The sequence below is a fragment of the Rhinoderma darwinii genome, chromosome 12, assembly GCF_050947455.1.
Source record: "Rhinoderma darwinii isolate aRhiDar2 chromosome 12, aRhiDar2.hap1, whole genome shotgun sequence".
NCBI lineage: Eukaryota > Metazoa > Chordata > Amphibia > Anura > Rhinodermatidae > Rhinoderma > Rhinoderma darwinii.
In genome coordinates, this window is record NC_134698.1 from 52,467,738 (window position 1) to 52,479,976 (window position 12,239).

Here is a 12,239-nt window from a genome sequence, read left to right on the forward strand (position 1 = left end):
GGCATAAGCAAGCGATTAGCGACAGGAGAAATTGGTTCAGAGTGATTGATGTATCTCACACCTAAATAACACTTCCCCTGCTAATAGTATAAATTCCGCTGTATCCTTGCCAAAAATCACTATCTATATAGATCCTACGCGTTTCCTCATCACACTAAAGTGATGTTTCCTCAGGGATTCATAGATATAAATTGTAAGTTAAATTCTAAAGTGTTTCAATGATTACAATGTTACAGCACTGGATAGCACTGTTCCTGTGCTGGTTATTAGCCTCCAGGCGTATGCACGGCTCTAATGCACTGTCCGTACACGCGCCGAAAAAGACCCATGGTTTAAAAGGCTGAGAGCCCGCCCTCAAAAGGTCGTCCCCAGGGAAAGCCACCAATCCGCGTCCTACACGCCAACCTGTGACGTGCCGGAGGCGGCTCTCCCGGACCTAGCAACCAGTGAGGGTTCCTGAACGCCGAAAGTGTCCATAGTAACCAGGGGACGCTAGACGCGGCTCCTGAACTGTCAGTCGACAGCAATACACATATGAATACAGTTAATGTAATACACGGCAGTTTAGAGGAACCAAGCCGTGTAAGTACATTGGGAGAGGTGAGTCCTCATGAGAGCCGTCTTAGTAGGAGACAACGCTCTCGAACGTGACACAGTCAGTGTCCTATTATCCCAGACAACAGCCAGGGAACACAGATACATCCAGGCAGCGTATATAGCAAGGTATGGGGGATCCACAATGTTAATCATCCCGTCCCAGTTTTCCTTCGAAAATCACATGCACAGTCACAACTCGCGCCCACTGACCAGTGATATACAGGAGGAATCAACTGGTAACCTACTCAAGTGGTATCAAAATCAAAAGTAGGAGTATTCCGGTGTCAGAAGAGCCGGGAGAACTAGAACATGTGAGAAACGCGTAAAAAACGTGTACAAAAACGCATGGTGTGCATGGAGGACAAGGGCCAATTGATCCACAAATACCCAGGAGTGGCATATGTTGTAAATATTGTAAATATGGAAGACTCCCTACATGACCCAGCAACCATAGGGTCACATTCCGCGGAAAAAACGCGTTCAAAAACGCATGGTGTGCATGGAGGACAAGGGCCAGTTGATCCACAAACAACCAGGAGTGGCATATCTTATAAATATGGAAGACTCCCTACATGACCAAGCAAGCCATAGGGTCACATACTGTGATTAAAGGAAACAAGAATACGAGATTTGTTCGTTAATGCCATGAGGGTTAATTGTCTGCATTCTAAAAATCCATTCTGCCTCTTTTTGTAATATCTTCTTATCCAGGTCCCCACCTCTCAGGAGGGGTCTCACATGTTCTATTCCCTGGAAGACAAGGGCAGTAGCATCCCCATCATGGCAGGACCACACGTGTCTCGATACCGGGGTGTCCACATTCCTTCTGATATCCCCAATGTGGTCCCGAATCCTTCTCCTAAATTCCCTTTTGGTCTTACCCACATATTGTAGGCCACACTTGCAGGTAATCAAGTAAACAATGCCCTTTGTTTTGCAGTTTATGAATGACCTGTTCTCAAAGGTTTTACCAGTTTGGGTGCTCGTGAAGTTCTTGCTACATAATATGGACACACAGGCTTTGCATGTTCCACATCTGTATGTCCCTTTAGTACTGTTAACCAGCCAGGTACTACACGGTGTCATCGGTTGTAAATGGCTGTGGACCAGTCGGTCCCTAAGATTGCGTCCCCTTCTATAGGTAATTTGCGGGGCATCCCCAACCATGGCCCCCACATCTGGATCTGCCTTAAGAATACCCCAGAAGCGTTTGAGCACTTCCCTGACCTCTCTGTTGGCCGAGTCGAAAGTACCAATGACCCTGATTTGTTCTTCATTTGTTTCCCTTGGTTTGGGGTTAAGCAGGTCCTCTCTATTGCACCCGAGTGCATTCTGATATGCCCCTCTCAACACATCCCTGGGATATCCCCTATGTCGAAATCTATTCTCTAGATCACGTGCGGAAATCCTAAAATCGGTAATCGTAGAGCAATTCCTCCGTGCCCTGAGGTATTGGCCCTTTGGTATCCCTCTCAAGATTAGAAGGGTGCCAGCTTTCCCACCGTAGTAGGCTATTGGTCGCCGTCTCCTTGCGATACATATTGGTCTCCAGAATCCCCATGTCCGTCTTAGAGATCGTAATGTCCAGAAAAGTGATCCTACTGTCTTGAATCTCAGATGTAAAGAAAAGACCTAATTCATTGGCATTCAAGATCTCCACAAATTCCTTAAATTCCTCCCTGGTCCCTGTCCACAGGATAAGGACATCATCTATAAATCTCAGCCAGAGCAAGATAGATGATGACCATTTGTCCATCAATTCACTGAACACAACTTCCTTTTCCCACCAACCCAGATATAGGTTGGCAAAGGTGGGTGCACATGGACTACCCATAGCCACTCCTCTGAGTTGATGGTAGATCTTCTGATCAAATAAAAAGAAGTTTTTCAAGATGCATAACAAACGGCAATGCCTTGAATTAGGAATTATGGAAGAGGATCTCCCACATTTTAGACTGCTGGAGGATCTATGGGAGGAGGGTCACAGGGAGGAGGGCAAGGGCCCATTTACTGAGCTAAGGGTCCCGTCAACCAAATATGCACCCCTTAGTGACAATACCCCCATTGATGTTTTTGTTAAGGTAGTGGAGGACCAACTGAAATTAATCAATCATAAGGAACATGGCTCTAACTTTTCCACTGGAGAGATGGCAGCTCTGTTATCTCTAGAGAGGGATGATAATATCATTATAAAACCCTCTGACAAAGGGGGGAATATAGTGGTGATGAATCGATCACAATATAGCAGGATGTGTCACGATATTTTGGATGATCATAACTGCTATGGGGTCCTTACCAATAACCCGATGACCACCTTCAAGGAGAAATTAAAGGACATCCTGGGTCCGGCAAAATCGGATAACCTTATTAATGATAGGGAAATGAAATTCATTCTAACAGAGTACCCGCAAACGGCAACGTTTTATAGTTTACCCAAGATACACAAGGGGGTGAACCCGTTGAAGGGTCGTCCCATTGTATCGGGGATTGGGAGCCTCACACAAAACGCTAGCCTGTACCTTGATCAGGTGCTTAGGCCGTTCGTTGTGTCCCTGCCATCCTATGTGAGGGACACAATGGATGTGCTGAGAAAGCTGGAGGGCATACGCTGCGATGGTGAGACTCTATTGGCATCTCTTGACGTTGAGTCACTTTATAGTTCCATTCCACATAATCAGGGATGTAGAGCTATTGAACACTTCTTGATGGATAAAGGGATACAATACCAGGCCCACAATAAATTTGTGATTGAACTACTCAGGTTTGTCCTAGAACACAACTTCTTTTTATTTGATCAGAAGATCTACCATCAACTCAGAGGAGTGGCTATGGGTAGTCCATGTGCACCCACCTTTGCCAACCTATATCTGGGTTGGTGGGAAAAGGAAGTTGTGTTCAGTGAATTGATGGACAAATGGTCATCATCTATCTTGCTCTGGCTGAGATTTATAGATGATGTCCTTATCCTGTGGACAGGGACCAGGGAGGAATTTAAGGAATTTGTGGAGATCTTGAATGCCAATGAATTAGGTCTTTTCTTTACATCTGAGATTCAAGACAGTAGGATCACTTTTCTGGACATTACGATCTCTAAGACGGACATGGGGATTCTGGAGACCAATATGTATCGCAAGGAGACGGCGACCAATAGCCTACTACGGTGGGAAAGCTGGCACCCTTCTGGCACGTGATCTAGAGAATAGATTTCGACATAGGGGATATCCCAGGGATGTGTTGAGAGGGGCATATCAGAATGCACTCGGGTGCAATAGAGAGGACCTGCTTAACCCCAAACCAAGGGAAACAAATGAAGAACAAATCAGGGTCATTGGTACTTTCGACTCGGCCAACAGAGAGGTCAGGGAAGTGCTCAAACGCTTCTGGGGTATTCTTAAGGCAGATCCAGATGTGGGGGCCATGGTTGGGGATGCCCCGCAAATTACCTATAGAAGGGGACGCAATCTTAGGGACCGACTGGTCCACAGCCATTTACAACCGATGACACCGTGTAGTACCTGGCTGGTTAACAGTACTAAAGGGACATACAGATGTGGAACATGCAAAGCCTGTGTGTCCATATTATGTAGCAAGAACTTCACGAGCACCCAAACTGGTAAAACCTTTGAGAACAGGTCATTCATAAACTGCAAAACAAAGGGCATTGTTTACTTGATTACCTGCAAGTGTGGCCTACAATATGTGGGTAAGACCAAAAGGGAATTTAGGAGAAGGATTCGGGACCACATTGGGGATATCAGAAGGAATGTGGACACCCCGGTATCGAGACACGTGTGGTCCTGCCATGATGGGGATGCTACTGCCCTTGTCTTCCAGGGAATAGAACATGTGAGACCCCTCCTGAGAGGTGGGGACCTGGATAAGAAGATATTACAAAAAGAGGCAGAATGGATTTTTAGAATGCAGACAATTAACCCTCATGGCATTAACGAACAAATCTCGTATTCTTGTTTCCTTTAATCACAGTATGTGACCCTATGGCTTGCTTGGTCATGTAGGGAGTCTTCCATATTTATAAGATATGCCACTCCTGGTTGTTTGTGGATCAACTGGCCCTTGTCCTCCATGCACACCATGCGTTTTTGAACGCGTTTTTTCCGCGGAATGTGACCCTATGGTTGCTGGGTCATGTAGGGAGTCTTCCATATTTACAATATTTACAACATATGCCACTCCTGGGTATTTGTGGATCAATTGGCCCTTGTCCTCCATGCACACCATGCGTTTTTGTACACGTTTTTTACGCGTTTCTCACATGTTCTAGTTCTCCCGGCTCTTCTGACACCGGAATACTCCTACTTTTGATTTTGATACCACTTGAGTAGGTTACCAGTTGATTCCTCCTGTATATCACTGGTCAGTGGGCGCGAGTTGTGACTGTGCATGTGATTTTCGAAGGAAAACTGGGACGGGATGATTAACATTGTGGATCCCCCATACCTTGCTATATACGCTGCCTGGATGTATCTGTGTTCCCTGGCTGTTGTCTGGGATAATAGGACACTGACTGTGTCACGTTCGAGAGCGTTGTCTCCTACTAAGACGGCTCTCATGAGGACTCACCTCTCCCAATGTACTTACACGGCTTGGTTCCTCTAAACTGCCGTGTATTACATTAACTGTATTCATATGTGTATTGCTGTCGACTGACAGTTCAGGAGCCGCGTCTAGCGTCCCCTGGTTACTATGGACACTTTCGGCGTTCAGGAACCCTCACTGGTTGCTAGGTCCGGGAGAGCCGCCTCCGGCACGTCACAGGTTGGCGTGTAGGACGCGGATTGGTGGCTTTCCCTGGGGACGACCTTTTGAGGGCGGGCTCTCAGCCTTTTAAACCATGGGTCTTTTTCGGCGCGTGTACGGACAGTGCATTAGAGCCGTGCATACGCCTGGAGGCTAATAACCAGCACAGGAACAGTGCTATCCAGTGCTGTAACATTGTAATCATTGAAACACTTTAGAATTTAACTTACAATTTATATCTATGAATCCCTGAGGAAACATCACTTTAGTGTGATGAGGAAACGCGTAGGATCTATATAGATAGTGATTTTTGGCAAGGATACAGCGGAATTTATACTATTAGCAGGGGAAGTGTTATTTAGGTGTGAGATACATCAATCACTCTGAACCAATTTCTCCTGTCGCTAATCGCTTGCTTATGCCTGGTCTGGTATCAGTGGCTGGTTGAGCCACAATTTTTATAAATACTATTAATAAACTTTACATTTTAATCGTTCTTTCAGGCGGTGAACTATAAAATTTACCTTACTTACATATTTTAACTATATCTAATTTGTTTGGTGGCTTGAAAATTTGGCTTTCGTAGGAATCTGAAGTATGTTCTATGTTGTTGTTCTGCAGAAATAACCAATTTTTCTTTTTGTACAGGCGGAGACGGCAGCGAATCGCATCTGTAAAGTTCTAGCAGTCAATCAGGAGAATGAACAGTTGATGGAGGACTATGAAAAACTAGCAAGTGATGTAAGTGTTGATACAAGTGGCTAAATAGTGGAAACATGTAACCTTTTGACTTCTTGAAATTCCTTATAATGGTAAATAATACATTTTTATTGTTTCTTATTGCCTTAAAAGGCAAAGTAGTACTTTTACCTTGTAAAAATTCAAACCAGTAGTACTGATCTCTGAGCGGGACGATTGTTTCATATTGAACCATTTAGGCTACAATTAGATGAGCGTAGCTGAAATCGGACGTGAAAAACCAACGTTTTTCAGGTCCAAGGTGCACCCGTGTGGGACGCGTGGTCACGGATCCCACATAGACTAGAGTCTGTGGAGGGATGCATGGCACGCAGTAAAATAGGACATGTCCTATTTTTTTCACGGACCCTTCACACACTCCGTTGAAACAACGGTCGTGTGAACGGCCCCATTGAAATACATGTGTCCGTGTGGCGGCCGTTGTTTTAACGGCCATCACACGGACGTGATACACACTCGTCTGGGCCCTTCAGTCAAGTTGAGGCTTCAAATGTGGCTTTTGACTACATTGAAGGTACAAACACAAACATCACAACTGCGCCATTTGAATATGCCTTCCCCTGGAGGCCCCACATCAGGCCCATCATCAGGCCCATGTGAGTATTTGCTCCTTTAAAATTATAAAATGTAAAAATGTATAGTTTTCAAAAAGTGGGAAGTTAAAAGCAGAAATATAATTGGGAAACACATTGCATAATTATGGGTAGTGTCTAATTTCAAAATAGAAATATATTAATATAGCAGAGAGGCTGTTTGCTTCAACTGGTTGAGGTAACTTGAGCATTTTCTGTGATAATTTATATTTCATAGTACAAGCAGATGTATGTCTTGTTGTACTTATACATATGTAATTCATGATTGTCTTTCTTTTCTGGTAGCTGTTAGAATGGATTCGAAGGACCATTCCTTGGCTGGAGAACCGCGCACCTGAAAATACCATGCAGGCCATGCAACAGAAGCTTGAGGACTTCAGAGATTATAGACGTCTTCACAAGCCCCCTAAGGTGCAAGAAAAGTGCCAGTTAGAGATCAACTTTAACACTCTTCAAACTAAACTAAGGCTCAGCAACAGGCCAGCATTCATGCCATCCGAGGGGAAGATGGTTTCGGTGAGTACCGATACAGTAAAATTCTATTAAGAGTTGCATAGATGTATATAATGTTATACATGCAGCACAATGAGTAAAAGTATTCATAAAACTTTACCTTTTTGATAATATTCTAAATTCTTTAAGTAATTAAAAATATAAATTGTGTAGAAAACCGATGCATTTCTGAATCCTACTGTGCAAACAACAAGAGTGAAGTAATTGTGCTGAACATGAAAGGATTTTATTAGAAAATAATTTTCTCGATTGATAGTTCAAAATGTTTTGTGCACGCTTAGTTATACATTTACTTCCATAATTAAAGAATGAATTCCATATATATACACATATATGTATACGTAGATACACTTATATATACACTTATATATACACGTATAGATACACATATATATGTATAGATATACACATATACGTATAGATACACATATATACACGTATAGATACACATATATACGTATAGATACACATACACATATATACGTATAGATACACATATATCCAATATATATGTGTGTATATATATATATATATCCATATATATACACATATATATATACACATATATATATATATATATATATATATGTGTGTGTGTGTGTGTATATATATATATATATATATATATATATATACATACGTGTGTGTGTATATATATATATACACACACACACACACACACACACACCCCTCCCCCCCCCCCCCAATAGATCTCCTTTATGATAGACTCATAGATATGAAGATGTAACTTCATTTTGAAATTCTCTGCATGGCTTTGGCTATTATTAAATCTGAGAAATAGTAACACTGGAACTCTTCATATTTAAAAATATTCATAGATTCTCATTTACATACCACAGTCCAATAATAATGATCAGCCTCTTCCATGTAATGATTGGGATATTGATTTGTATACTATTAAATAAAAAAAATATCCTGACATTTCTTCTTGAAATACATTGTACGTATTCATATGTCCTGTGGACTTTTTTTTTTCTCATTGTGTTTGATTGCAGCTGTTCTCATTTCAGTGACTTTGTTCTGTAGCTACAAGATTGATAGTGTTTCTCAATTCTTTCCCAGGATATAAACAATGCATGGGGTGGTTTGGAGCAAGCAGAGAAGGGCTATGAGGAGTGGCTGCTGAATGAGATCCGGAGGTTGGAAAGACTAGACCACTTGGCTGAAAAGTTTCGTCAAAAGGCTTCTATTCATGAAGCCTGGACTGATGGTAATATGATCACGCTCATACTATCTATCCCAGCGCTAACTGGTCACTAGTTGTTCTTAGACTTGTACAATATTCTCTGCATTCTGGATTAGTTTACTGTTCTGTGTCTGAAAGCGGATTAAGTAACATTACTGCACAGAGATGTAGTATTATATCTTTGTTATAATCTACTGTATGAATGTACAGTCCCATAGGATGACTACTAACCCAATGTACATCGATTTTGCTGTCCTATGCTCTCCTTGTATTGAAAAATATTAACATCAAAAGATTTAAAGGGGGATATCCACAATTTAAAAATTGGAAAGGGTATCATTGTTAGACTGGTCCGGCTCGGACTCTCGGCATCCCTGCCGATCAGTTGTTTGAAGAGGCCGCGACGCTACTTTGAACGATGCAGCCTCTTCATTGTATACATTGGGTTTCAGGTTGTTCGTACTTGCACATGCGGTTACTTTCATAGTGGCTGTGCGAGGTATTGCAGCGCTGCCCCATTCACTTTAGTCGGATCCCCGCGGATCTAATATAGGCCATATTTTTTGATTCCTGGATAACCCCTTTAAATATGTTTGTCTATAATAGTTCACGTAGATCAACGTTACATGTAGCCACAGGCTGAGTGCACTTATACAGGTCACGGAACTCCTGAGGTGACTTTTAATATACTTAATATTAATAATTCCTTATAATACATGCATCAGCTGCTGCAGAACTTCTTTTTGAAGAGTAAGGGAGAGATTCCTGTCCCCAATTGATTGATTAATCATCCTATTAAAAAATGAAGGTATGCAGGATCTGTGGTGTGTATAATGCTGGTTTGCAGCACTTGAGAAACATAAGGCCTCATGCACACGACCGTAGCCGCGTGCACGGCCGTGATTTTCGGGTCGGCCGGCTGCGGACTGTCAGCCGCAGGCCACCCGCAACTCGCGGGACATGCACATGGCCGCGGCCATTGTTTTCAATGAGCCCGGACCGCAGAACAGGGCCGTAATAAGACATGCCCGTTCTTTCTGCGGTCCAGGCTCCCGGGCCGTGCAAGGACCGCAAAAACTACGGTCGTATGCACGGCCCCATAGAAAAGACTGGGGCCGCAATTCTCCCATGGATTTTCGGGGGAATTGCGGCCGTAAAAACATGTTCGTGTGCATGGGGCCTAACTGTATAATACACTCTGTAGCTGCTGAAGAACCTTCTTCTTTTTTTTTTTTTTAAAGCTGGAATACTAAATGTTAGTCAATCAGTGGAGAAGGAAGAACTTTCAGCAGGAGCCTTACTGCAAGAAGAGATAAGCGGTGTCTCTGTAGCGCCACTCATCTCTACATAATCATCCGGTTCTTACATCCGAGTGCGATCTTTATACGAATATAATTTGCAGACATGTCAATGGAGACTCCCATTGATGTATAATAAATATATGTAATCATTGCTTTCCAACCAATGATCTAATAGAAACCTGGGGTTCCTTAGAGCCTGGATAGGAGTTCCCAAGAAGACCGCAATAGCTGTTAGTTTTAGGGGTTCCCCAGAAGGGGGAAAATAGCACGAGTGGCCTCCATGACGGCTATTCTGTCCTCAAATGTTCCGGGGCTAGGACCTACTGTTCTCTGCTTTCCCAACAGGAAAGGAAAATATGCTGCAGAAGAAAGACTATGAAACGGCGAGTCTGTCAGAAATCAAGGCCTTGCTGAAGAAACATGAGGCCTTTGAAAGTGATTTGGCAGCTCATCAGGACCGTGTAGAGCAGATCGCAGCCATTGCCCAAGAGCTCAAGTACGTCTGGCACATAATGTATTATTTTACAGCTTTTCTTTGCAGATGTTAGGAGGAATTTCTGTGAAGAAAAGCTGAAATCCAGTATGTCACGGTTTACGTCCGTGTTACGGAAAAGCTCGTTCACTCCTAATGGAGGGTAGAGTAAGCTGGAGCTTGGGTGATTTAAATTCTCTTTCCAAAGAGGTGGGTGCCCACCCACCTGTTATCGATCACATAAGTTATGAACATAGATGTGATCGATAACCGCTCTGACACGCAGGACCCGCTGTCACTGAACCTGTGAGTCTCGCTGACCTGACAGATACAGGTTTCACAGCAAGATACAGCTGCTCAGTATACAAAGTAGCTGTGTGTAAGAAAAGTAAAACATTTTTTTTTTTTATAAAATGTAATTACAAAGTTGCACCAATCACATTGATACATTTTTATTAAAAAAAAATCGTTTTCAAAGGTGTAGATAACAGCATCTCAGGCAAGATGGCCGCCCCCATAATTATGTACAGAAAATAGAATAAAAACATCTACAATCCAAAAATAAAAACAGATTAGGAAAAAAGCTTGTTTCAATTAGGGAAAACTATAGGTGATACATTCCCTTTAACAATGTAGGATAATTGCTAATAATTGAGGTGCTGAATGTATTGGATATTTTATATTCCTCATCTTGCAGCCTTTATTGAATTGTTGTAGCAGATGAGAAATGTGTGAATGGAAAAGTCAATAAACAATGGCAGTAATCTGCTCAGCTTGTCAGCTCGCTTATACGGAGACCCATGTGGGTTTGATGTTGTATTTAACACATTATTGATTATTTTTTTTTGTGCTTACTGAACTCTGCTTTATTGTTTTCATGTAGTGAGCTGGATTACTACGACTCTCCAAGTGTGAATGCTAGGTGCCAAAAAATCTGTGAGCAGTGGGATAACCTTGGTGCACTCACCCAGAAACGTAGAGAGGCTTTGGAGGTAGGAAATCTGTGTTGACGAGGATTTTGCTAATTTTTCGTTACACTCAACCGAGCACATAATCACCTAGTTTTGGTTGAAGAACAAAATGCTCCTGCCAGAGTTGTAATTCAGAGCTGCAATGCAAAATCCATAAAAGGGGCATTTTTCCATAGCAGCTTGAAGCTTCCAAAATCAAAGCTTGAGTCCTGTTGCTACTTTCAACACTGATGTGTTTTGTTAGGATAATTTATTTTCTAGGCCCTCCATCTTTATTAGACTCTGGGTTGTATAGTGTGTTACATATAGTGGGCCTAGTGCCAGTGTTGTCCTTTGCAACCAATGAGATCACTGCTTCCATTTTCAAACCTTCTCTAGAAAGTTGTGTCTGGTTGGTTGTTTGGGAAACACTGAGAATGTCTTCATAAAGGCGAATGCCTAAGGTGGTGACCTGCAAGAAAATCTATCTGCAATATACACCGATTTATTCTAAGCATTTATTAGGCTTGTATTATTAACCCATTTGATGCAAATAAACTATCCAGCTCGTCATTTTATATTGGTTTTGCATCTACCCTGTAGAGCTCCTTTTGTTCGGTGAAAACTATAAGGCTCGTCCACACACTCTGGAATTGCCGCGTTTTTTCTGGCTGGAATTTCGGATGGAAAAAACGCAGCAGAATACAGTAGCGGCATAGTGGATGAGAAACAAAATGTAATCTACGTGCTGCATAAAATTTCCGAGCCGAAATTGACCTGCGGTGCGTAATTTACGGACCGCAGCATGTCAATTCCTGCTACGGAAAGTGGCCAGAATTGCTGCGTTTTTCATCGGCGATGTCTCCATCTCCTACCATTGAGAAAAACGCAGAAATTTACGCACCATTCTCTGCCGCAAAAAACGCAGGAAATGGTGCGTTTTTGCCGCAGCTGAAAGCCTTTGACTTTCAACGGAATTGCTGCAGACATTTTCTGCAGCAAGTCCGTCGTGTGTGGACAAGCCCTATATATATCTTTTATACTTTAGCCACAACTGTGGTTACTCTCTGTAGACCGAACTCTATTTGT

At 42.5% G+C, this 12,239-nt stretch overlaps 1 protein-coding gene across 5 annotated transcripts in view; it reads left to right on the top strand.

Moving 5' to 3' along the window:
• ACTN1 (actinin alpha 1) overlaps window positions 1-12,239 on the top strand; it is a 99,328-nt gene that overhangs the window by 71,934 nt on the left and 15,155 nt on the right. For all 5 annotated transcript variants that reach the window (XM_075843854.1, XM_075843852.1, XM_075843851.1 and 2 more), the window contains exons 9-13: window positions 6,004-6,096; window positions 6,993-7,223; window positions 8,304-8,451; window positions 10,074-10,224; window positions 11,084-11,192. In XM_075843854.1, coding sequence (XP_075699969.1) covers window positions 6,004-6,096; window positions 6,993-7,223; window positions 8,304-8,451; window positions 10,074-10,224; window positions 11,084-11,192 — 732 coding nt within the window. The remainder of the gene's footprint in view (window positions 1-6,003; window positions 6,097-6,992; window positions 7,224-8,303; window positions 8,452-10,073; window positions 10,225-11,083; window positions 11,193-12,239) is intronic.